Source organism: Corvus kubaryi, unplaced genomic scaffold, assembly GCF_017639235.1.
Source record: "Corvus kubaryi isolate FWS band 111438036 unplaced genomic scaffold, C.kubaryi_AGA036_p1.0 37266, whole genome shotgun sequence".
Lineage (NCBI taxonomy): Eukaryota > Metazoa > Chordata > Aves > Passeriformes > Corvidae > Corvus > Corvus kubaryi.
This window is the reverse complement of record NW_024581081.1, coordinates 8,285,107-8,311,237: the sequence shown is the minus strand read 5'-3', so window position 1 is coordinate 8,311,237 and position 26,131 is coordinate 8,285,107. Positions and strand designations below refer to the sequence as shown.

Sequence of the window (26,131 nt, the reverse complement as noted above, 5' to 3'; positions counted from 1 at the left end):
GTCTTGTGTGGGTTTTGGTTCACTAATACATTGTGAGTCTCAGGAAATAATGTAATCTGGTTTGATTCTTTCAGCCTTATGGCTTACACTGTGAAAGAATATAGAGCTGTTTTAAGTTATTTTTAGGTATTTGAATACTATTACTGTGTAACTTTGTAATATAAATAAACCTGCATGATATAATAAAATTCTGAAGGGACTTGTGTTTCTGTATTTATACTTTTTTTTTTTTTTTCCCCTCCACACAGATGAAGTACTGGTTTTTATCTGGAAATCTCTTGTGACACCTGTGGAGAGTATTCTTGAATTTGTTCTCCGACGGCTTACTACCAATGAGTTAAGCACTGTAAGTAATGATTATGAGACATACTTTGGTGTGGTTTTGCTTGTTAATTTGATTTAACAGTGTTCCTAAAGTTCATACCAAATCTTTAAACACCTCAAAAGTCAATTTGCATAGAAACATTCCATTACCATTTTTTGAATGGGCACAGTAAGAAGAGAAAAAAAAAGGTGTCTTGACAAGTAGTGTTCACTGTCTATAAACTGCATTTCTTGTTTCTTCTTAAATCTAAAGAAATCATGTGTTAAGAAATCCCGAGTGTCACGTACTGCATAATATCTACTAGTACAGCTGTGCACATAAGTGTTAGGTGTTTGGAGACTTTAGTAGTCAGCCTGGTTATCATCTTATTTGACTGTCTCTCACTGCTTGCTCGTTTCTGTGGCCAGTGTTTAAGTTTATATTGAAAGAAACCTGACACTTGTAAAGCAAAGCAAAAGTTAGAGTTGAATCAGGAGAATGGCATCTGAAAGTCAGTTTTTAAGATTTAAAAATTAATGACCTCCCCCAAACAAACAAAACCCAAAATTAAAATTTGTTCAGTTGCAATGACAATTGTAGTTTTCCTTCTGCAATCGTTACCAGTAGTTTTCTTCCTGATTTTCAGTTGAATTTTCCTCCTCTCACTGATTCAGATTGCTGTTGTTTCCTCGGTTTTAGGTTGGCGACCTGGATCGTTGTGATCTGTATTTGACTGTAATTCCAGAGACAGTGAATTTGTGCTTGAAAGTCAACTGGAAGAAAATGCCATCTATCAAGAATTTCCTTTCATCCCTGATAAATGCGTCTATTCGTAATCTTCAGGAGAGAAATTCTGAAAAGGTAATTTAAAATTATTTACAACAATAAAGATTAACATAAAACAAACCAATAAGTAGTAAATAAAATATATGCTAATATAATATTTAGATTCTGCATCAATAATTATATAGACTTACTATAAACCTAAGTTAATGTACTGCTATTTATTTATATATATAATATATATATTTATATATTTATATATATATTATATATAAATATATATTATATATAATATATATATTTATATATATAATATATATATATAATGCATAATAATGTTATATAGAATGTGAAATTAAATAATAGTTTGTGTGGATGTGTATGTGCATATATATTCCCTAACACATATGTCTTTATTTGGCAGTGTAATATGAATGTAAAATATTTGTAGCTAAGATTTAGTACTTACTTTGGTCTTTTGTATTGCATTATTTATAAGTCTGTATAGCAAAAGTAAAATTCTTACTGTAAAAATGAACTATGTACTCAAAGATTTTTTTCCTCAAATATGAAGTAATCTTACTGGTCAAGTTACTATTAAATGAAATGCCTTTTGTGTTTGTTGACTTCAAAGCTGAAATATACAGAAAAAAAGAAATTCCAGAATCCAGCATTGCTTTGGCTTTTTCCTATAGTTATGTTGATTGTCCCATAGCTCTATGAGTTAGGCTACTGTATCTGAAATAGATAAATTTTCAAAAGGTAAAGAAACATTAATAACTTCCATTGAAATAAAGGAGATTTAAATTAAGATTTGTTGGGCAGTGTAAACTTTGGTCTTGTTATTTGGTATTATTGTTTTGTGCAAGAACAGTTAATAACACATGAAAAGATTGTAAGTATTTGATTAGTTAGGTTTGCGTTCTAAGGAAACAAAGAACAGCACTTAATTTTATTTTTTTCCTTCATTTATGTGAATTATATACTTCTTCCAGTAGTTTCAAAGTAAACATTTTCTGGTTCAAACTTTGTGTTCACTGGGGGCCTTTACCAACTTATTTTGAATTCAGGGAAATTATATTTTCATTATGATTTCTTCAGTACACCTTCAGTACAGTACATCTTCAGTTTCAAAAGAAAGAAGAAAATGCTGAGTAATTACAGATGAGAAAAGGTTTTTCTGTGCTCTCGACAGCCAAATGTAACTTTTGGAGATATTTAAATAACATCAAAGTTTTCTTATTATACGGGTATTACATGCCTATTGGCGTTTTCTTTTTAATGAGACTTTTCTATTTCATGCCTCTTTGAATATATACGTTTATCACACAAAATAACCATGGCATGGTTGTGATCTTTTGGGTGTTTGGAGCAGCCAGTGTGTTGTATTCCAAATTCCAGCTGTTGGGTTTCTGATTAACTGGACCGACATCTTTTTTTCTAATCGCTCTCCTGCTGTATGTATGAACTGTTGTTACCTGGCAAGATAGGAGTGTTCTGTCACAGCCAAGCTGCCTGCACTTAATGCATAAGTGACTCTAATTTGGAAGATTTTTGGTTCTGTCGGTGTTTGTAGCTTGTGATCATGCTGGCGCAGTCAAGCCAAGCTGTGTTAGGCACAGGGAAAGAAAATAGAGAAGTAGAAGGATGCAGAGTTGCTACCTTATGATGTCTGTGGTGATACAAATAGGAGGATTATTTAAAGTATTAGTGTGTTATTTGAATCATATTAGAAGAAGTTGGTGTGTGTTTGTTCATGTATGATTTGGTTTTTCTTAGGAGCCAAAGATGAAGGAACAAATCAGAAAAGTAGCTAGCATGGCTTCACTTGCAGCTGTATGTGAGATAATGGGTGGGAAGCCGGAAGCACACCTGGAATTTCTGCCTTCTGTGGATGCTCTGAAGAAATTCATTTCCTTTTCTCAATTCAATGAAGTATTAAAGAAGCCATCTCATGTTGAAGAAAAAAATAGGTATGTCTGCTAAAGCTTCAGTAATTTTTTAGAATAAACTTGATTAATGTGAAGCAGTGGTTAAGATGTTGGCTTTTCCTGTTCTTTGACAGCTTTTGGCCAAGATGAAAAGATATACACGAACTATTCACTCAGTTGCTCTTTTGTCTTAACATCCAGGTTTTAGAACATTAAAGAAGCCATAATTGATCAGACCAAAGCTGCTTTTGTTCAGTCTGATGCCTTAGGCTGTAAATTTTATATTTTTCAAATTCTGTACTGCTTAGTGTGTAACTCTGAAGTTTCTTGCAGCCTGTTGATTTCTGCTCTCTCATGCTAGGTAGACATAACAAAGCCTCTCCGGGCCTGCTCTTCAAGGACACCTAGACTGTCCTAGGCCCAAAAAGTATAAACCAAAGAGCCTCTAAAGGGGGGCAAGCAGAGGGGAAATTATATCATTAAACTGAAGCTTTAATTGGAGAATTAACCCTGATATGCAAATGAACCAAACCTATAGAAGTGTGAAGAACTTGTGACCTGTTGTCCATCTTGGGGTCCATCTTGGGAATAGCCTCTGGCTCCCCAGGGGGTACCTTTGAAGGCCTTTCAAATAAATACCTACCTTTATTCCCTTACTCCTGTCTAGTCTCTGTGTCTAGTAGGCATCTTAAGGCATCAAGTCCCGTAGCGCTATGAAGCCAGAGCTGGGCCAGATTAAATATTTATTCACTGCAGAAAGCCATGGCATGTACAAAAGCAAGTTTAAATGGAAATTATTTATTGTTGGGAAAGGAAACCCAGAGCAAGCCAGAGAGCCAAAACCCAAATACTTGGGTAACAAAAAGCCATGACCAGCATATAGTGATGTTTCCACTGAAAACTCTTAACAGGTGTTTGACTAATGAGACTGACTGAGCCCAGAATTGACTCTTCTCTTTTTAAAAAACACTTCATTTTCAGATTTCTTTTCCATGTACTTGTCCAGTCTTGCCTTGAACTGTATAAATCTTAGCACCTTGAAGTAGCACAGTGAGTTTGTACAGTTAAGCACTTCCTGGTGGAGTAGGAATGTGTGGGATAAACTTAACACAATGTTTATTTAAGAAAAGTGTTTTTTTCACAGCTTATGTGATGAAACGACATCTCAAGGATGGGGGAAAATTGTTGCACGCTACATTCGTGACCAGTGGATTTGCCTTCGTTTTGTTTTAAATTCATTTCCAACACTGCCTCAGGGTTATGAAGAAACTTCAGAAATGTCATTTTCTACAGTTGAAAGGTCAAAAAAAACTCTACAGTCTGCATTGGAAGCCCTGTCTATTCTTCCTTCAGACCAAGTTTTACCTGTGTTCGACTGCATGAAAGTCCTTGTTCCCAAGGTAAAAGATAAACCTGCGCAGTATTAATAGGGGTTTTGGGTGTTTTTTGTCAAATGTAACTTTGTTCATCTCTTTATTTACAGCTTCTGGACTCATCAGAGTCTCTCTGCATAGAAGCATTTGATTTGGCTTGGAAAATTATATCCTCTTTGAGCAACACACAGCTAATATTTTGGGCCAATCTAAAAGCATTTGCTCAGTTCATCTTTGATACTGAGGTTCTAGCTGTTGCTGCAAGTGCAAAGGGTCAAGCATATGCCAAAATAAAAGAGGTCAGTTTCAAGAATTCTTTTTTTTTTTTTGAGAAGGGAACATAAATTCTGTGTGGATGTAAAAATGTATTTATTTTCCCTTCAGCTATTGTTGTGAATTTTTCATTTCTGAAAAGGCCCAGGTTTGAGAGTGTTAAGATAAAACACCTGAGAATTAGATTTAAGATAAAAAAAATATATTGTTCTTGTAGCACAGAAAATGAAAAGTACTATTGCTTTGATTTTGAGATTGTTCAGTATGTTCTGCATGCAGTAAAACTAGTGGGTTTTGTCTTTTATTTTTACATAATGCTCTTCTTCTTGAATATTTTATTTAGGATTTGACACCTGAACTGTCACAAACTATTAATATTCTGGGGAACTGATGCTTTTTTTTTAATAGTTTACTCTTTATGAAAGTGCTGTCTTAGATGAAAAGTTAGAACAGTTCAAAATTTTGTAGATAAGCCATTACCGATAAGCCGTTACTGATAAGCCATTTTTACTGCTTCTTTAAAGGCTTCTTTTTCTCTGGTGGTCAGGATGTAGGAAAAAAAATCCACAGTCACCTTAGAGTTCAGTTTAATACTGCATGGCAGAGCTGCTTCCAGAGCTAAGGAGAAGAAAAACACAATCTTCTTTTTTAAGATTTATGCAGCTGCCAGAACTCCAAAAGTTCTTGCATACGTCGTAGTGTTCTTTTTTTTGATTTTAAGTCCGGGAAACTGTATGCAGTACTGGGATGTTGGTTCATATTGGCTTTATGCATTGGAAAGTTGTTAACTATTTATTTTCTAAATAATCTTTCTTGAGTTTTTTTCTTGGTTTTGTTTTTCCCCTCTGAGCATCAATTAAATATTTGTGCAGAACAGTCCACAATGACTGCAAGACTTTAACTAGGGCAGTAGTACATTATGAATTATATACCACTAAATATGTCTGCTTAGACTTACTAGCTCATGTGCTGGCTTTGCACTTAGCACACAAATCACACTAGGAGGGATTGCAGTTTTGCTTTGAAGTCACCGTAAGTAGCTCTGTCCTGGTGCCACACTCATAGCTGTAATAACAGCATAATAGCAAATGTCTCAAATTCATTTTCAGCCCAGACACACTAAAATTATTTGTAATAAAATACAGAAAAATAGACACTTCCCAGCTATTTAAAACTGCTGTGCTATATCCATATTAGCCTTAATTACCTTAAAATGTAGTCCCATTTATTTTCTCTTTGTTTTTTTTTTTTAAACTTGCTTCAAATGAATGTTACCATTCTCTATTTTAAACACTTTGCATTTGTAGTCTCCCTGTGGACCCAAGCCAAAATAAGATACATATGTAAAGATGTAAATTACCTCTTCTGTTGTAGAAGTCGGTTAGCTTTTACTTTTAATGAATATCTGTAACAGCTAATTGTATGCTCAGTGTTGTAGTAACTAATGAGCTATAGTTAGTATTTTATTTTTCTTGATCTTAGAACTTGTTTAAATTCTTAAAATTACTGCCTTATATCTTCAGCATTATTATTTCAAGCATTATGTAAGGTGTGTTTTGCCAATGTTGAGAGTGTTGAGTCCATGTGACAGCTATCCCATTGTCTGCAGTGGGACATACCATGACAGCAGGCATCAAGGAGCTAATGAAGGTCTCCTATACTCAACAAAGGGCATCTGGTCGAGCCACCTTCTGCCCCTTCATAAGAAAATGAAGATAAAGTTCCCAAGCAAGTGCCTACTTACGTATATTCTTATCCCAGCCCTCAGCAGTCCCTGTTGCCATTGACCTGCTGTGTAGTTGTAGCTAAAGAGAAGAAAAAATTGAACTGCCTGATGTTGATTTGTCACAGAAGCATAATTTTAATACTGTCTACCACAGTGTACTCTTGTCTTTTTAGTAGTTGGAAGGGGTGGAATAAAGGGGTATTTTTGAGTCAAAAAAGGGAGTATCACTGTGGTAATACTGTGAAGGGCTTCCACAGAAGGTGCCCAGAGCACTGTGTTCTTTAGCTTAATTTCTTCTGCTGCACTCTTCTTTTTTCTTCGTGATTATTCATATGTTAATTATGCTAGAACTTAAATATCCTAAATTTCTTTCGTGTGTGCTGAACTTCTACTATATTAGTGAAACAGCTGAAAAAAATTTCAGGATTGAGAAATGTGTAGTAAATGCTGTGCTGCTTCCCTACAGGTGAAACAATAGTTCAATTTTGGAATTATTAGGAAAGTTACAATGCCTGTCTTTGCACTAGAAAATAGGTTTGAATTCGTGGTAAAAACCCCACATACTTCTAGTGTAGAGCTTTCTTTCCAGCAAGCATTTCTTCAGACTGCATTGCATTATTTCAGTTTTAAGTTCTTCATGAGCTTCTTGGTGCTTCAATGCTTAGCAATTCAGAACAACTTTCTCTATAAAATCAGCATTGCTGTCAAAGAATTGTCACATTATCAAACCTATCATTTCAGTGTAGGGAAGCAAAGCACCTTTGTCCTTTAAGAGCTGTTACACCTTCTGAAAAACCATTTTCATGGATGAACTGATGTCTAAAAAGGAATTCTTAGAAAGCCTTACCTGTTCATTCTGAATCTCCCTGCCCTCTCCCAAATGCTTGCAAATTCTTAGAAAAAAATTTACTTTGGAAGTGAAATTTACTCTTGCTCTTACCCTCAGGAAGGGAAAGAAGAATTTTGGGGCCATTTTTCTTGTTTTATTTTTCTTCTTTTTGGGGAAGCTTTAGATAGCAGTTTCAAATACCTTAAATATGCCCTCCTCAAAACCAAAAAATAAACGGTACAAAGACACTTTTGCACTGTAACTTAAATAGGAACTTTGACAAGAATGTAATCCTCCTTAAAGAAGACAACTAGTGATAGGGCTACTTATGTAAGAAATTTTGCTTAATTTTTTTTTTTTTTCTGAATTGGTAAGGAGGGATTAAAACATGAGGTTTGTGCTCATGAAGTAAGCCCTGGTTCATTTGTTCCACTAACCAGGAGATTTGTTTAAAGCAGCTGGTGTTAAGATTTTTAAGCAAAGATCAGTTCTGGTTTTTGTTAACATAAGCATATACTGGGCCAGTTGCTGCCTGTTCACCTGCTCTTACAATCAGGGAATTCTAAATAGATTGAAGACAGCATTAACCTGAGCAGAGATAGGATGCAAAAGACCATGAGACCTATTAAAATAGATACCACTGCAATTTTATTTTAATAGATCTGGCACTTCTGAAAACTAGATTTTGAATATTTTATTTCTTATTTTCAGATAATTTTCAAGCTCATAGATCTGTCCACTACAAAGACTGGAGTCTTCAATGTAGTCCTTAGTCATTGTTGTCAGTCTTGGATATTTCCCACTGTTGATGAGAGAAGTGCCTTGACAAATGCTTTCTTAAATGCTGGAAATTATAGTGAACTTATCACTGAGGCTTGTGTCTTTGGAACTGTGTTTAGGAGAGATCAAAGGTATATAAAAAAATCTTTATGATTCATGTTTTACAATCTCGTGTGCTTTTTTTCGTTTTAAACTTTGAGATAACTATTGAAAGGTTTTGTATGTTATTCTGCTAATTTTTCTTTGTCTTCTTTCATCTCTGAAGACTCATTCAGGATGTGCATGCCTTCATAGAAAATCTTGGAGAAAAATGTGCAGCAAATGTTGTTACAGAAAGGTAATGCTTTTGAGGATGCATCTTAGAGTATTTGGTGTAAATTGTCTCTTTGTCTTGATTGGTGCTCTGATAGGAAGGATGCTGGTTTTGAACTCAGCTGTTTATCTTACAATCGTGGAATATCATGAGTAGTAGGAAGGGACGCACAGAGAATGTATTCGTAATCTTTTTAAAATACTGGTAAAAGGGTTGTACATCACATTATATTCATAATTCAAATACAAAAGGTAGAAAAATGCTAAGTATTTTCAGGAAAATATATCCCACTTGCTAATCTGATTATGGCTGAAATAACTACTTCCTCATTGTCTCACCTCATAAAAGTAATACTTTTTAGGATGCTGAGCTAATATATATCTTATCATTGTAAGCAAGACAGTTAGGAAACTCAAATTTTAATGGAGCCAGATTTTGAGCTTGGTTTTTTAACTTTGGTTGCAGGCCCTTTTCGTGTGTTTACTGCCAATAGGCTCTGCCTCCAGCTTTTGAAACAGGGATGTTAGCTACTGGATTGTTGAATTTTTTTCTAGTTTCACTCCCATCTTTACTCAGTGGAAGAAAGTCAGAGAAAAAGTTCTGTCACCTTGCTTTCAGAAGAGTTAGTAGTTTATAAAACCTGAGCTTTAAAAAAATTCTACTGCAAAATGTGAGAAATGAGACAACTCTTAGTTAAAAAAAAATTAAAATAATTTATTGAGAACAGAAAAATGGAAAAATTTCAGAAATTAGAAAAATACAAAAATTTGGGATCCTACGGCTCGGTAGATGGTATGCCCCAGGAGTGCAGGGATTTGAGATCTTCTGGCTGAGACAGCACTGGACCTCAGGTAGAGAAAAAGGACTTGCAGTGCTGGGCTGGCTTTTAGCTGGTCCAAAAGTCAGGAAAAAAAATTATTAAAGGCTCCTTAATAGGAGTAAGGCTTTTAATGCCCAGCACTGATGTCCACCACAGCTAGCCTGCAGAGAGCGTCTCTCTGTCTCGTTGTTTTATAGTGCCTTTGCTCCGCCCACGGCCCGCCCCTTCAGTTTAAAGTGATTGGTGCTTTCCCTTTGACAGATCATCTCCGTCCACCAAAGGCTCATCGTTGTCAGAGGGGTGGTATCAGTTGAGATAAGGGAGCTGAAATGCCTTCATTAAAATTCAGGTTGCCACGGAGCTTGCCTGCAGGGTAACGGCTATGGGGCTAAAAATAGCTGCTGGCTGTTAGAACTGGGGTTTTTGGAGTTAGCCTTGGAACCAAAGTGCAAGTAAAGACACCTAAAAAAAGTATTAAAATACATCCAGCACATCTTAGAACACTTGTAAAAGTATACAGTAAACACAGGAAAGGTAACTCTTATGGTGTACAGGTGGTTTGAAGTTTGAAAAGGGAGCAAGTTGGTGATTTTTAGCTGGGGAATTTTTAACTGGGAAGGGTGCAACTCTCTTAATAAATTACTTTGAACAATTGAAAACACTGATAATGGAACTTGATTTTTGTACCTGGGCTGATGGGTTAATTTTAACATTCAATTTAAAAATATTTAACTCAAAATTAATTAATTAAAGCACTTAATATGCAAAGACCAAGCACAAATAGGGATTTCATGTATGACACAAAAGTTCACTACTCCGGTGTTTTCTGCCAAGAGCTTTTTGGTAATCATGTATCTTGTTGTGACAGTCTGCAGCTGTCACAATCTATAATGTCATTAATTTTACTCTTGCCATAAGTTATTCTAGATGACTGTAATTAACTGATAGGAATAAAGTGTTGTTTCGGACTAGAATATTTGACCAAACTGTAAGCGTGAATTAGTTGTTAAAAGATTACAGTTTACAGGCACAACATTTCAAAAACTTTTTGATACAGATTTTTCTATAGAAAATTTTTTTAAACACCTGGATGTTACTAAAGAACTCTAGGTAGACTCAGGGTCAAGTTGTGAACTCACTAGTTTTGATCACCAATTACAGATTTTAAAATTCTGGTTCTGGATATTTGATGTTGTCTCACTGCAGACAACTTGATGGCTGTATGTTCAAGATGATGTGTGGTGCTTTTTTATAATTTAGGAATTATCTTTATGTCTAAACAAGTAGCATTTGATTTTTATTTTTATTAATATTTTACAGTACAAATCGAGATGATCACTACGTTCGTGTTTGTGCTGTTAAATTTCTCTGCTTGGTGGACGCATCAAACATCTTGCATAAGGCGTTTATGGAAGACATTTTCATCAAGCTACTTGATAAAGTAAAATTCATTTCTCTTGGTATAGAAATGTAGTGTTAGTACCATCAGTAAAATGTGAAATAATTACAGTTGACAGGATGCTTTTATGGTTGTTTGTTTAGCCTCTCTAGATCTCCCAAGTAATACACTTCTCTTTGTTAGGAGACAGAAGTTAATTTGGCCAAACCAAAATAGTAAAAATTGCCTTTTGGTTTTATTTCTCTGTTTTTAGTGGATATTTTGACTTCCTGGAACATTATCCAAATTGTAACCATTGTTCCATTAAGAGTCTTCCATTGGGCTGCATTCTGAAGTGCTGCATTTGACTTTAACAATTGCAGACTGCCTCTTAAATTGAGAGAGCCGTTGTCTCCTTAGAATACCTTTATAGATAGAAATCATGGAGAAGGTGGGGGTCTGGTTTTCATTTATATCATAGCTGCTTCTGCATTGGCAGGAGTCTAAAGTCAGTGGTAAATTACTGTGGCTGCTATTGGAACATCATCCATACGTTCTGGTACTATTGAATTCTGCTTTTGTCTGAAGAACGAGGAGTGGGTAGGTCCCGCAATCCTCTCAATTAAGAACTGCAGAAGAGTGATTAATATTTGTGTTGTGAGATTGACCAAGCAAAAAAAGGGAGCTTTAGAAGGTACTTGCTTACTTTATTATTTAATGATAAGCTTCAGAATTTAATTCTTAATAAGTTAATATATTTTCCTACACTTATGTTCAGTGCTGATCCTAGCTGTGCAGTAGATGCTGTTTTCTTAGTACAGAAAAGTGTATTTACATGTATTCAAATTTAAAGGAAGAATGGGCAATAAACCTAATTTTCTTTCAGGATGAACTTGTATCCAGATCTAGAACACGATATTATGCCAACTCTTTACAGCATAGAGTTAAAAACCGGGTATGGCAGACACTCTTAGTTCTTCTCCCAAAGCTTAACCAGGTATTGCTCTTCACTATTAATTTGCAAATAAATAAATATGTACCTACTTTCAAGACCTAATTTGGTGTCATGCAAGCTGCATATATTAAATTACAGCAGGGTATAAAAGGCAAGTAACCTGTGGCTGATGTGGAAGTTTTATGTAGTATAAGTTCTGTGTAGTTTCATTCTTTCAGTCTGAAGTCATGGATTTATGATGTATTTCTACAGGACACTGGAAACTGATTCGTACATTTGTGAATTTTAGGAGGCCGGATTGTTCCTGTTAAAGCTAGCTAAAAGTTTGTACTGACTAGCTGATTGAAAACTTTTCATTTAGTAAAAATGTTGCTACTTTATGAACAGTCAAGAAACTGACAAGCGTTACTTTCATCAAATGCTGCTTCAGAAGAAAATATTTGAAAAGTACAATAAAGAAATTAGATGGTTCTAAAATGTTTTAATTTGCATATTAAAATATACATCTGGTAGTATGATAAAGGTGAGAATGTTATGGGTTTTTTTTCTCTATGGAAATAACTCTTAACAACATACTAAAGGATTGCCTGATTTTGTTTTCTCAGAATTTTTTGTGTGGAGCTCTTGACAGAGTTTTTCAGGCTGGATTCAGTAATAATCAGGCATCTGTGAAATACTTCATAGAGTGGATTATTATCTTGAGTCTACATAAATATCCCCAATTCCTTGATAAATTCTGGGATTGCTTTTGCTATGTAAGTAAGACCTTTGTCATTCACTTGAAGAGTAATTTGAACAAAGAGGGTACAGTTTGTCTTCCCATACCTTACTTTCTGTGTATTCCAATCTTCCTTTAAAAGCAGCGGGCTGTTGAGTAGTTCAGCTTAGCTTGGAAGTGAGTCTGAGCAATAACCTGAGACATTTAGAAATTTGTGACGTAAAAATGGCCCAAGTGAATTCCTCCTGTTGAGAGATTTCCTTTTTTGATGTATTATTCTGGGCAGAGTAGAGCTGGCATAGCGAGTCGGAGTAGTCCAATGTAAGAGCCATCAGGACCACATGGATGCCCTAGATCCTGAGTCTGAAGGTCTGAGTTACTTGTGGTTTCCACAGCCTACCTTTGTCTTTTTTGTCACATCCTCTGTGTCAGTGAGAACATGACTTGCATAATACTTATTCAATTTGGAGCTTTTAATGTGGAATTCTCTCACAGTGGAGTTCTGTAATGAGATTTTAAACCTGAAGCAGGGTTTGAGTGATGATACCCAAAAGTGAAAGGGTTGACTGAGGAGAGCTGACTGTTTCAGAGTTCCTTCCAAAAGCTTAGGCTGTTGGAATTGCTGTCATTTTAGTAGATGATAATCTGTTGGATCAAAGTGATCTCATGCTGATACCAAATGTACTAAATCACAGTGGGGCCATTCAAACCATCAGAGCAAGCAGAAAACACGTAGATTTATGACAAAGGAGTACAGACTGTGTTTTCAGAGGCTCTCCTGGTGTTGAGGAATACATGTAGTGCAGGTGGCTTGGTGTGCAGCTGCAGTGTGAGCCATGGATTGAGCTCTGGTTAGCGGGGCCCCCGGCAAGAGGCTGTGGAGTGGTGCTGACCCTCTGCATTCCTGGGGGAATACAGTGAACTTGGGTTGAATTTTAGCTCATTTATACCACTGTATACTTCATTCTGATTGAAGTGTCAGTAAAAAGCAAGCAGCGTGTTAGGAAAAATTAAATCCTAATAATATCAACCTTGCATTTTAGTAAATTTGGCTGTGGAAACACGTAGCTTTTAAATGGTGTTAATATTATTACATGTGCAGAACATGGTGTGAAATATATAAAGTATAAAAACGTTTTAAATATGCATATGTCTTGTTAAATTCTTTTTTACTTTAGGATGAAGAAAAGCTTAAAACAAGCATCTGCACATTTTTATCAGTGTTGGCCCACTTTGACATCATTCTTCAGAATACCTCAGAGAAGGTACATTTCTCTAAGAGTGTTCATTCTTTATTCACTTTCAGTGCATATAGAGATCTGAATTGAAAATAGACTGCCAAAATGGTTTAAAGATCTCTTTAATACTTACTTCCTACTAAGGTATCCTTTGTTATGCAAAACACTAACTCTTCCTGTCACCTCTGTAAAATACTGGACTCAGGAAAATTAGCAAAACTAGCAGGTGTTCTGGATACATAGAGCCTGATTACCTGTGAAATTTTCTAGAATAGCTAATCCAGTTTTAACTAAACATGTGGATGCACCTGGGTTTGTTTTTCTTGCTGCTCTTTTAATCAGAAGTAAGTAGAGGTTTCCTTGTAGGCAGAATAATGATTTTTAAAGCAAATGAATACATTTTCAAAAAACAAGTGGGGCTGTAGGTTTTGTCCGAAGGAGATGGAAAGAAGGAAATGATTATCATGTTCAAAGACTTTTGCTTTCCAAAAGGCTTTCTTTTGAGGAACTTTTTCTTGGGCCACTCATAACTTCTGAATGGTGCATTCAGATTTGACATAAAAGAAGCTTCTTTGTCTTTGTTTCTTTAGAAGCCAGCTTTGAAGAAAGCCCTCATAGTTGTTCTGCAGTGGTGTTTCAACCATAATTTCAGCGTTCGACTTTATGCGTTAGTCGCCCTTAAAAAAATCTGGGGTATGTGCAGAATGCTGCATGTGGAGGAATTTGAAGCTCTGACACCAGTTATTGAATCTAGCCTTCAACAAGTGGAAAACATGCACGGCACAGGGTTAGTAACATTTTTTACAGCTTAACACTGTTCTTCTGAGCCATTTGCAGCAAGTTACATTTTCTAAAATATCACTTGATAATTTTTATGGGGTTTTATGGGGTTTTTTTTATCTCTGTTTAAAAAGAAGTTGGTGTGGGGAGACATGAAACAGAAAAAAGCAGCAACAAGAGGAGTCTTGACTTTATTTTTTTTTTTAACAGCTAAAAGCTGGCACTGAACCATGGGCTAGTATCCAGTTTCCATGGGATACTTCTTGCCAAACTCACACCTTTTGATAACAGAATTTGAAGGTGTGTTATGGGCCTTTCTTGAAGCGTAAATAAAACTCATTTCCTGAATGCTGTTGGTTTTTTAAAAATGGGCCTGTACTTAATTATTGAAGTACTTTCTTTCCTATACAATATATAGTAAATAAATTAGGTTGCTTTATGCCAATCTGACAATTGAAATTTTCAATCCAGCACATTGCCTTTTTAATGTCTCTTATATAACTTTCTGCACTTGCAGGAACGCCAGAAGGAATTGGCAACGAATCCAAGATCACTTCTTCTTTGCAACATTTCATCCAGTTGAGGATTATAGTCTAGAGGCAAGTCCAAGACGGCACTATTTGTCTAGTTTCACAACTGTATTTTTTCATCTCTTTTGGTATCTTCTAATGTGGGATGAAATTATCAACTATTATTCATTTAAAACCCCGAAAAATTACTTTGCCCAGATTGTGATGGGTTTTAGACTAAGATTGCAGCTTAGTTTTTCTCCTTGGTATTATGTTAAAAACCTAAGAGGAGGTATGTGTGATGAACGTGCCTATTTGTGGGAGTTAATCAGTTTTGGATTTGTGACTGGGAAAGTTCATTCTAATAACAGAAGACCATCTACTTAATTGAGGTAGTTTATTAGGACTTTTAAGGCATCTGTTCTCAGAAGTAACTTGAGGTTGCTTAACTGGATTGTCTGATGTGAGTGGGATACAGATACATCACTTCCAGAGCACCGTTTTCAGCCATCCTTTATGCTATAGCTCAAATAACTAACAGCTGAATAAACATTGAGGAAGGAAGGTAAAAAATATGGGTGCAGATAAATATAAGAGACAGGAGAACTAAGCACAAAATACAAGATAAGCATGGGTGTGAATGGGGTGTATGTTTTGGCAGAAACAGTGCCATCTTTGACAAAAGAAATACTTTTTTAACTGATGCTCTATGAAGTATTTTTATAAACAGAAATATGCTAAATAGTGGAGAGTAAAAGTCCTGAACAGGAGGAAAAAAAAGAGCAAAGCAAGACTAGTATTTATGAAGCATTTAAATGTATTCAGGGTGCATCTTCACCTTTGTCTTGAAGGGTGCATTGGGATAAACAAAAAGTCTGGGTTTTAAACTCTTTGACTTACTCAGTCTTTCCCTTGGGATGCATGTTTTTTTCCTCCTTGAAAAATCACGGTTAGCTAGCTGTGTTGGTTGTGCTGAGTTGGATTTTACCACTAGATTTTAATGCTTTCAACTATTTTCCTTTTGACTTTAAATCAATCTGCATCCTTTACTAGAAATTTGTAAGGATATTTGAAAACTCTTTAGTGTTACACTTACGAGATTTTCACTAGATTGTGCTGAGAGGCATAGTGTTAATTCTTTGATACTCTAAAAGTTCAGAATCGTAATCAGTGCAGATCCTCAGGAAAAGTTTAATTACAGAGAGAATGAGACTAGATTTACGGAAGTTTTGGATAGCACTATAAGTAAAGTTGTGAATATTGAGAGACATACTAGTAAGCTGTATCAAGTACCCAGAAAAACAAGTATGAAAAGCATAGGAGGCTAGATAATAGACTAGTTCAGTTAAACTACCAGGGATTAATTATCTGGTTTTGCTTGCTCTATTGCTGCTCTGCTGATAACTCTGTGTTGCATTGCATTGCAGACGATATTTTATACTCTTCCCCGCCTTTCGGAACTCGCTGAAGATGAATGGATCTCCCTCTCTAAATTTGACAGATTCACTGACATTCCTTTGCCACCAGCATTTCAGGGGTACCATTCCCGAAGGGAACTTCGTGATCTGAAACCAAGTGACTGGTCTCAGCAAGACATGGGTAAAATACAGCCAGTCTATGTTTGTTAATTACTTGTATGGAGTAGCTGTGTACATCTGTTCAATCTGACCTCTGGTTTTCAGCTGAAGTAAACTTCTATCTATGTGAGTAGAACATGCACCATAAAATAATAGTGGATGATGAATGGTATCTCCAGTATTACCATTTGGATTATCTTCTTTATTGAAGCACTAGTTTCACTCCCCCTTGCATACCCATATGAATAATACAGTTTGTTGTTACAGGTTCACATTCAGCTGAAGCAGACAGCCAGCCAGAATGGACTGATGTTCAGAAAAAGATTATACCCTGGAAGAACAGTACTCCTAGTTTAGACTTGGAAATGGCATTTCAGGATCGTGCTGCTAAACTTGGCAAATCAAACAGCAGATTGATTGTGGTGGCTTCACTTATTGATAAACCTACCAATTTAGGAGGTAAGGTTGATTGCACATTTTCAAACTTTTATTTTACACCTTGGTGCACACTTAGATAATGGAAGCTAATTTCAGTTTATGTTGATAATTAGAATGTTACTTAAGTACAGCTCAGAAGAATAGATCATTATCCTGAAAAAAACTGGAAGCCAAAGAAAATACTACCTACTTCAGAGAAAGGGGCCTTCTACAGTTACATTTTAAGGAAAAAAAATAAATACTTTCACATGGCATGCATTAATTAAGTAGAATTTGGCTGTAAATCATGCTCAGTTTCTTGCTGATTTTATATTTGCTACAGTTGAATTTTTCAACTGTGTATGCAGTTAGAAGAAATGATTTGCTTTTTCATTTTTTTTCTGTAATGATGAAACCAAATCTTGTAAACCAGCTAGATTCTCATGTCTGTTGGACAGCAGAGCCCCATTTCCTGATTAAGATTGTCTTCACAATGTGTGAGCTGTGACATAATAAATTCTGCAAATTCATTATTGCCATGGTGTTCAATGTTGTTAGCAGTTTAAATAGCTGCAGTGAGTAATGAAAAGCCCACAAGCTGGTGCTGTCTGCATTGTAATGCTGTTATGTGTCATCCTCTCGAGCCTTTCATTTAACAGGTACTGGATTTAAAGCTTAAGCTGGTGTGTGGATGTGTCTAATCACCTATCCTTGCTAAGGCTTGGACACTTAACCCCTTACTTTGTGTAATTAGTATTGTAAAAGCATGTTGTCAGACACAGTGCTTTTCTAATTTCTGTCTTTCTGCTGAGTTACAGAACATTTTTTTCCTGTAATTTATATGGAACAAGGTGTGGCTTGGAAGACCTGAAACTAATTAAAAGTAGATAACTAAAGTAGCCATTTCTCTTTCACATTCTTTGTAATTTTCACTTTGTGTTCTGCCTTGGTGTTCATTTTCTACACAAAAATCACTTTATTTCTTGTTTTTGTAGGTTTGTGTCGTACAAGTGAAATATTTGGGGCATCTGCACTAGTTGTTGGCAGTCTTCATTATATACAGGATAAGCAGTTTCAGCATCTGAGTGTTTCTGCAGAGCAGTGGCTCCCCCTTGTTGAGGTGAACGGAAACATTTTGATAGCTAAAAAGTGTACTCAGCATCTTCAGTTTGTCACATGCATAATTCAGTTTCTTACATTTTTTATATTGAAAAAAATACCATTTTGTTTAATGGAAGCTCCTGCTGTTATCTCTGACACTTAATCTTGTATGTTTTGGGTCAACCTTACAAAAAAGAATTTAGAAAATACTTGCAATTTCTTACTGCTGTGATAAAACTGCTTATGTGAACTGTCATTGTTACATCTTAGTAGCAGTGAGTTTGAATTTGATGTTTATATAAGTTGGACAACACTTCATTTTTCTTGCTTGGTCCACTGCTTTTGGTAACTTTCATAGGGATAATCTTCGAGTTTGCCTGAAGTTTACTTTTGCCAAGCTTTTAGAACTTATTACCACTTACAAAAATGAGGTTATCAACCTGTATGTGTAGTGTTTGGTAGAAAATATTTCTGTGATATTTTATAACAAATCACTTTTTCAAGGTCAGCTTTAAGTGATCTGAAACATCCAGTGTAAATTTTTCGTTCCATGCAAACCCCATTGTGTTCATTTTCAGCCTATTTTCAGAACAAGATAGCTGTAGTGTGTTTTGCCTAAAACAGAATGCTGATGGACACAAGTTGTCGTGCCTAATCTCTGTGCAGAAGTGTACTGATGGTAGAGCTGCTGTTGCATGAAGAAATTGGCATTTTAATACAAATTAGCAGTTTAGAGAGTAGGATGCAGAGAACTAAGAAATTCTTCACTTTGAGCTATCACAAGTGGCAGTGCAGTTTCAGTACTGCCTGTTCTGTGGTATTGGGAAGGAATTTCAGGTTAAATAACAATTATGCACCTTGTCCCTATGCAAGAATGATTCTTTCACATTCAGATGTAAGGCTTGTAGCTATCAAAAGCCTGGAAAAGGCCTTTCTTCATTGTATTGGTGGGGGTATTTTGTGGCATTACTTAACCTTTTGTGCTACTGCTGAAGAGCTTTTAAAATGTTAAGCTATGTACATGGAGAGAGTCTTCGGGGATGAAGGTCATTAATCTTAAAAAGTGTCCAAGTAAATTGGTTTTTTTTTTTAGAGTAACTTCAGAACTTTACAAAAAGTGATACTTTAGTATTTTTCTATTTCTCTCTACTTTTAATGGACAGGTGAAACCATCTCAGCTTGTTGATTATTTACAGCAGAAGAAAACAGAAGGCTACACTATTATTGGTGTGGAGCAGACAGCTAAAAGTTTTGATCTTACAGAATATTGCTTCCCAGAGAAATCACTATTATTGCTGGGGTAAGAGCACACACAGTTTTGTAAATCTGCCTCTTGCAGTCCATCCCTTTCTCTAGTCAGTTTGGTCATATGAAAACCAAGTGACACTGGTAAAGGTGATTTTAGAATGGGAAATGACTATGGAAAGAGCAGAGCTTGTCTTTGTGTGCTAAGGACCAGGAGGTATTGATATCTACTGAATGACCCTTCCTATCCATAATAACCTATCCCTACACTGTAACTCCTTTTAATAATGGGTGAAGGTAGCAGCAGCATGGGTTGTATTTTTCTGGGAGTGCTAGAGATATCATCTGTTCAGTTTGGTTACATGGGGCCCTGTATGTGTGGGCTGTGGTGAGCTCAGCGAGGAGGAGGCTGCGTTTGCCCTGCTGAACTTGGTGGGGGGGGGGCTGGAGCAGACTGAGTCTGCATAGCTGGGAGATGATTTAAAAGTTAAGATGAGGCACAAGATGAAGTAGCAAGTTTTTGCAGTACAAGCAGAGCATGGGACAACGCTGGAGAAGAGCAGTAATCAGTTTCTATAAACAGACAAGCCTCAAATGTGATACAAAGGGGAGGCTACTTAAATCTACAGTAAAGCACATACAAACCAGAAAGCTTCTGGAATTGCAGGGCCACTGAGTGAAACCAGGAGGGAGGGCCTGGCTATCCTCTTAGAACAAAGTTTTTTTCCAACTTCTTTATATGTAGCTTGTCTTCAAAATTGAGTGCTCATAATCACTTTGTTCTCTTTAATTACAAACAATAGTTTTAACTGCCAGTAAACTTTGGTATCCTCTGGTGTGCTTAGTTTTGACATTCCTTCATGCTGAGACCTGAATGTAAAGTGGGCAGTTGAGCTTTCCTGTTGTGCCAGCAGCTCATACCATGGTCATTTTGCTATATATGGAGTTTAAAAACAAAAGCAGAGAGTCTTTATGCTGAGTGCTCAGCTGTTGCTGGACCAGTGAGCTGAAAATTCAGTCTTCCAGGAGTTTTTTAACACCAAAACTTAAATCAGCTCTCCCCATGTTTTCTTTGTAATGTCTTACTGTTTTTAAAAATTCATTTCTTGTCATCAGTTACCCTGTTTTGCACCATTTGTCAAAAGATGTTTGGATCCTTTTGTGCCATTTGTATTTTTTTGCTTTCTGGAACACACATGTCCTCTCTCAGATAAAAGTTACTGTTTCTTCTTTACTAGAAATGAACATGAAGGAATCCCAGCCAACCTGATTCACCACCTGGATGTCTGTGTGGAAATTCCTCAGCAGGGCATCATTCGGTCACTCAATGTTCATGTGAGCGGAGCTCTGCTGATCTGGGAGTACACAAGGCAACAAGTGATCAAGCAAAAACAACAATAACTGCCCAGAGTCTCGTGCCTTATTGTACAGCTGATGGCTTCCTAGGTGCTACAGCGTGAAATCCTGAATAGATGAGATACAAACTCAGGGTGAACGAGGATTCTTAACTTCTGCATGTTCTGTTCTCTGTAGTGTTCTGAGTGACTTTTATATGCCTTAATACTTTACCTCCTTAAATTGTTGCATTGGAAATAAATATTATTTATATTGCATGTGGTGTGCATGTGTTTTTCTGCTATTTGAACATCAGCACAGTACTGTGAACAATCCCAAAGTCAAAGTTACTTCAATTGTGATGACTGTGCTTGAAATTGAAGTTGTGCCTTTAGCCATAGTATTAAATTATTCTAGCACCTAGATATACTAGATTATATAATTTTTGGAAGGGAATGTCACATAATTACATTTAATGCTGCTTCTTGTTTAAATGCCTTCTACAGTCACATTTATTAGTCCTGCTGTAAACAGTCTGTACCTTTCAATAAAGCTCCATCACTAAGGTAATCCAATTCTACAAAAGGCCATAATGGGAGAATTGTGAGAAATAACTAGACATACTTCTAGCAGAGATACTGATTGAAAACCTATCACCAATGTAAAAATCCCTGTTGCTTATAAAAAAAAGAGCATACTCGAAACATAAATTACATATCATATGCACGGGATGCATTAGGTCTTCTAGTGACCACTGTTACATAAATCAGCGTCTGACTTAAACTGTATTTTAAAATACTTTGAAATACTTGGTAAATGACAAATACAAATTATATAACCCACTGCTTTCGACAAGAAAGGCAAGTTGGAATGGAATTTTTTATTTTAGGAAAAAGCTGGTTCACTTACTGAAAAACAATTTCATTTTCTCTTTAGAATATGTACATTGCAGTATTAAATAGTCGTTTATTCCTGTGAAACAATTTTTCCCATTATACATTCAAACCCTTAAATCTGTGAATACCCCTGCACCGTATTTCTTTGACTTGAACTCATCAAAAAGCTGTCCATGACTTTTTTTTTTTCAGCAGACACGTGAGACCTGGCAACAAGAAGAGCGGTCTGCATTTCAGCGAGACAGCCACATTACCAGTTCTTGCACTCAAGCAGCTTCTGTTGCTTTCTCTGGCTTCTTCCTTCTGTAGTTACTTTCACTTGATTTATTTTGAAAGCAGACTTCCTATGACTTTCCAGCAGCTTCTGGAGGATGATAGCCTTCTGTTTCAAGCTTTTTTTTATATTTTAAAAAGTCTCTTCTTTTGTCAAAGTGTTTAACCTGTTTAAAAAGAGAAAAGATGTTCCTTAGAAGAAACTAGCAAGAGCAAGGGGCTTTGTGTAAACAGTCTTTGATCACTGAAAAGGAGGATTTTTAATACACTAGTTAGGAGCTTCTTCTGTTGAAGACTAAAAAGTGGCGTTTAGTTTTTGGGGTTTTTTTTACCATTTTGCCAGTGAACTTTAGTTTCTTTAAGTTCACCACCCTGTTACTTCATGAAGACATTGTAGAAGCAGTCTGTTGCTTTCTTCACTGCTACAAACAAAAATTACGTGTGATGCAAAGATAAGTCCAGCAGCCTTTCTGTGGTATCACAGCCTCTGTAACCTCTGAAGTCACTGTCTGAATTCATTGATGTGCACGGTGCAAAGCACTGCAAGTGAGACCATCCTCCCTAGAGATGACAAACAGCAGAACTGCACTGCACAAAGTGTAAGTCAGTGCAGCAGCTGTGAAGGTACTTGGGCTTTTTTAACTACTTCAGTCTACCACCTGCAACAGGAATGGTACAGCCCCTCAGCTACCCTTACTAAAGGGCAGTGCCTATTAAAAAACACAGCTTGTGCTCAGGAAACTAAAAAACAACATGAATGGGTTACATGCAGGCAGGTGGCTTTCTGTGAAATTACACTGCATGAAAAAAAGGTATTTTCATGCACCAGGTATCAGATGTCGGTCTTAAAATGCTGTACAACCGCAAGACCTGTGTGGCAGCTCCCTTCTGTACTGGCCTTGCTTCTTAGTAACAGGAATTTCTGGGTACTTCTAACAACAAGCTTTCAAGTATCTTCTAAAACTTTTTTCTTAAATTAAACAATAACGCTGTGTGTTTATCTGGAAGTGCGAGACCGTATTTTCCTTTCCCTTTGTACTATACCCTTAACACTGCTATTCTTAGTTCCCGGGCCAGGCAGGGGTGCGCTCAGGCTCTGTCCTTCCCTGTCCAGCCAGAAGTGTGCAAACCAAGCTACGCCTGGCACGGGTGCAGGGTTCTCTACGGAAAGCTTCCGGCTGCCCGGGCTCTGCACTGCAGGAAGCTGGAGCTGCCATCCCAGGCAGCAGCTGCATCCCGCCGCCGCTGAGAGGGATGCGCGCACGGTGCTCACCCACTGCTGCGGGCAGCGCGACTCGAAGGCCCGGCGCAGCTTCTCGCACTTGGCGGCGTCATCCCCGTGGCTGTCCAGGCACTGCCAGAACTCGTCTCGGGCCCCCCAGCACGCCTTCCTCTCCTCCATCGTCGGCGCCGCCATCCCGGCTGCGGCCCTGAACACAACACACGGCCGCTGTCCGAGCGCTCCCGCCCCGCTGCCATGGGGGGCCCCGGCGCCGCCCTGCCCGCGGTCCCGAGGCTCCGGGGGAAGGCGCCGGGGGCAGAGCCCCGCACGGCCCCGCACTCACTCACTCACCCGCCCGCCAAGGTCGCGCTCCGGAAGCGATCCCGGCGCTTTCCCGGGGCGCGGCCGGGCCCCGGCGCGATTGGCGGGCAGGACGCGTGTCCCGCCCCGCCTGGCGCTGGCCCGCCCCGCCGGGTCGGCACGGGCTGGCTGCGGCTCCCGCATCGTCCTGTCCCCGGGTTCCCCCCATCCTGGGCCCGCCAGGGCTGCTCTGGCCTCTCGGTCGCAATAGATATTTGGAAATATCAGTTGCCTGATGTGCTTTTCTGCGCGTGATTTCTTTCCGGTGTCATCCTCTGTTCTCTAGCACACAATAAACAACTGTTCTTCTCGTGAGTTCCGTGCAGTGCCTTAGTGGATTATCTGTTCAAAGAAACGAAGCGTCTCTGCTTTCCTTTGAAAGACAATTGGATAAAATCATTGTGTAAAATATTTGGGGTCAGGACCAGTTTCCATGTGGTGTTTATAAAGCCGTAGGAGTAAACTCAAGTAAACAGTAGTGCTGAGCAATGGCACGTGGTCTGAGCTACTTCAGGCTTTGCTAATGTAATGAATTAGGGGGGAAAAAATCTGATAGCACTTACAGCACTGTAAATTTGCCACACTTTAAATTGTGTAACAGTAAGGTAATGACTGGGTGGACGGCCGATAAAGATAGCATATACATACAGTGCATGTTTGACAGTTTTCCTTGAAGCATGGTTCCTCCTGAGAGGCAGTCCATTGATTTCATTCAGCATGCGCAAACCACTCTGGGAAGGTTTTTTGGAACGGACTCTGTCACTGAGTCAAGCTGATTACCGCAGTGAAAGAAAAGTGTACCCATAGTCAAGGTGGTAAAAGAGCAAGAGAAGCCAGGTGGTGACTGAAGCCTGCAGCACTGGTAGAGAGCATCCAGAAGCACACTCTGTTTCATTATTTCATTTGGGACTCGGTGGCATTTCCTTGTGGCAGCCCCTATATGCCAAAGAATTGGCGGTCTCCTTTTATGCATCAATTCCACCTGGAAATGTGGACCAGTTTTGCAGTTTTGAAAGCTATGGCGCATGTTCCCATGGTAACACACTGCAGTTTTGGGAAGGGTGATATTTTGGCAGCTGGGAAGAACCTAAGTGCCAGCTGCTGAGCCCTTGGCAGCTCCCAGACTGCCCAGCAGCTTTACGGGGTGTTTGTCCTGGCAGCTCCCAGAACGCCCGGCAGCTTTCCCATGAGTTTGCTGGTAGCGGATGCTCTGTGTGGTGTGTGAGATCGCTCGGCAGCCAGTTCGGGGGTGGGTGTAGCTGTCGACCTACCTTGAGCTACCTTGGTTCTGGCTGGTGGTGCTGAGCATCCTTTCCTGGTTCTCCTTGCAGGTAGCTCACTCATCTTGGTACATGAAAGCTATTTTAGGAGAGGGCCAAAGATCTGCACTTTTTCAGCAGAGCCCCCAGGTAAACCAGCTGGATCTGGAGGGGATTTTGTTGAAACGCCCAACCATCCCTTTGGAAGGGACACTCTTTCGGAGTGATGTGCATGTGACTGCTGCTGTACAACGTATGGTATCTAACACTTGCCCATCTTGTCTGCCCTGCCTATTTGTTTAACCTGCTACACTATAATAGGTAAGAAATAGAAATGCAGTAATTTAGTTTCTAATAACAGAACAAGGGGTTTAAGGTGAGTTGAAGTTACTGCAAAAATGAAATTTCAGTTATGTTTTTATGTTGCAAAGAATTCATGTAGTAGTAAATTTGTATTACAGCTTACTTAGGACCCTTTTGCACTCAGGCTTTTGCAAAGCAAGGTTTTACAAGCATGAATATTGAAAAGAAAATTGATGTTAAGTCTCGAGACCAGAACATGTGATAATGGAACATAATAATAGGAAATGCCAGTTGTGTTTTAGATTTCAAAATTTATGTTGTGTGTAAAGTTGTTTAGTTACTGCATTTATGAAACAGAGGGGATAATGTGATTATATATAATTAATAACAAAGCCCAAATAGCACATCTGGGATATTTGTGATAAATAGTTTATTCTTTAATGACCTGTAGCCCGAAAAGTACTCACTGGAGACAATTGTAAATAACTCTGTGTAATGGATACTAAGGAAATTTAGTGACATGGTTTTATAAAGTGCATGAATAAAAAAATACACAGATTTAGATTATAAATTTTTAATGTCAGTATTTACATTTGGTTAAACTGCTGTCATAAGGGGGTGGAGGTTTTTTGTTGTTAGTTAGCCAATTCTAAGTGTTTATTTTTAGTCTTTTGTTTTGGCAAATGTGCCCAGGGAGTAATGAATGGGATATTTATAATAATAGGCAGAGCCTAATGTTCTAGAATGATGGGAGAAAAAATTCCAGATTTGTAAGTTGTGCTGGTTGCCACAGTTGAAGCCTTTGAATTACATTTCCATTTAGCAGTTAGTGAGACAGATGTTAAAGAAATAGATACCAGTTTCCCACTGAAACTCTTGCCAGCAGTGTGTTAAAGTGAATCACGTGGTGTTTATACAGTTGATGCCTGGTTCAGCTCTCAAGCTCTTTTGTGCCTGTTCTTGCTAGTTGGGATAGAGTATTGTGTGTGCTTTGCCTTCCAGTTAATGCCTGACAGATCACTCCTCACCTACAGCCTTACTAACCCCATATTTAATTGAAATTTGCCCAGCAGATTCTTGATGTGTAACTATAATGATTTCTCCTTTCACTTTGGAAGAAATGAGTATGTTATAGGTGTCCCTACAACCAATAATAGAAGCAACCCTTGATGTACTGTAGCGCTGTGCTTATACCAGGAGCTCAGTTAATTTGTTTTTCTTTCGTTGAAATATTCTGAAATACAATCCTTATCCATGATAGATTTTCAGGGAACTGAATTTAAAAATGAGTTCTTTAAGCAATATAGCCCTGTGTCTAACTATTTATTTTGCTAGAAATAATAACAAAATCTTACCTGAGGTAGCCTGCGACATTTTCTTCTGTTGTGGAATACCAGAAATTTTTTTTATAAAATTAAAAAAAAAACGTAGTT

General features: G+C 37.7%; 2 protein-coding genes across 2 annotated transcripts in view; one reads left to right on the top strand and one right to left on the bottom strand.

Annotated features, from left to right (window-relative positions):
* TARBP1 (TAR (HIV-1) RNA binding protein 1) overlaps positions 1-20,663 on the top strand; it is a 35,388-nt gene extending 14,725 nt beyond the window's left edge. Inside the window, exons 14-31 of the mRNA XM_042024990.1 lie at positions 249-346; positions 1,004-1,165; positions 2,867-3,060; positions 4,163-4,418; positions 4,502-4,690; positions 7,931-8,130; positions 8,265-8,336; positions 10,453-10,573; positions 11,397-11,507; positions 12,071-12,220; positions 13,362-13,448; positions 14,012-14,208; positions 14,719-14,800; positions 16,138-16,309; positions 16,555-16,746; positions 17,700-17,824; positions 18,969-19,105; positions 20,289-20,663. Of these exons, the coding sequence (XP_041880924.1) occupies positions 249-346; positions 1,004-1,165; positions 2,867-3,060; positions 4,163-4,418; positions 4,502-4,690; positions 7,931-8,130; positions 8,265-8,336; positions 10,453-10,573; positions 11,397-11,507; positions 12,071-12,220; positions 13,362-13,448; positions 14,012-14,208; positions 14,719-14,800; positions 16,138-16,309; positions 16,555-16,746; positions 17,700-17,824; positions 18,969-19,105; positions 20,289-20,451 (2,708 nt within the window). The 3' untranslated portion in view covers positions 20,452-20,663. The remainder of the gene's footprint in view (positions 1-248; positions 347-1,003; positions 1,166-2,866; positions 3,061-4,162; positions 4,419-4,501; positions 4,691-7,930; positions 8,131-8,264; positions 8,337-10,452; positions 10,574-11,396; positions 11,508-12,070; positions 12,221-13,361; positions 13,449-14,011; positions 14,209-14,718; positions 14,801-16,137; positions 16,310-16,554; positions 16,747-17,699; positions 17,825-18,968; positions 19,106-20,288) is intronic.
* A 583-nt stretch (positions 20,664-21,246) lies between these two features.
* On the bottom strand, positions 21,247-23,228 carry LOC121663229 (cytochrome c oxidase assembly factor 6 homolog). The gene is made up of 3 exons (XM_042025264.1): positions 23,128-23,228; positions 22,828-22,984; positions 21,247-21,721 (listed from the first exon to the last, which is right to left on the bottom strand). Exons 2-3 carry the CDS (start codon positions 22,969-22,971, stop codon positions 21,626-21,628), a joined length of 240 nt encoding a protein of 79 aa, XP_041881198.1. The 5' UTR covers positions 22,972-22,984; positions 23,128-23,228; the 3' UTR covers positions 21,247-21,625.
* Between the last annotated feature and the right edge of the window lie 2,903 nt (positions 23,229-26,131).

Excerpts from the sequence above, each read along its gene's own strand:
- LOC121663229 (XM_042025264.1), bottom strand. The coding sequence starts at position 22,971 with ATGGCGGCGCCGACGATGGAGGAGAGGAAGGCGTGCTGGGGGGCCCGA. Across the intron at positions 21,722-22,827 it reads CGCGCTGCCCGCAGCAGTGG|GTTAAACACTTTGACAAAAG; the intron begins GTGAGCACCGTG and ends CTTTTTAAACAG.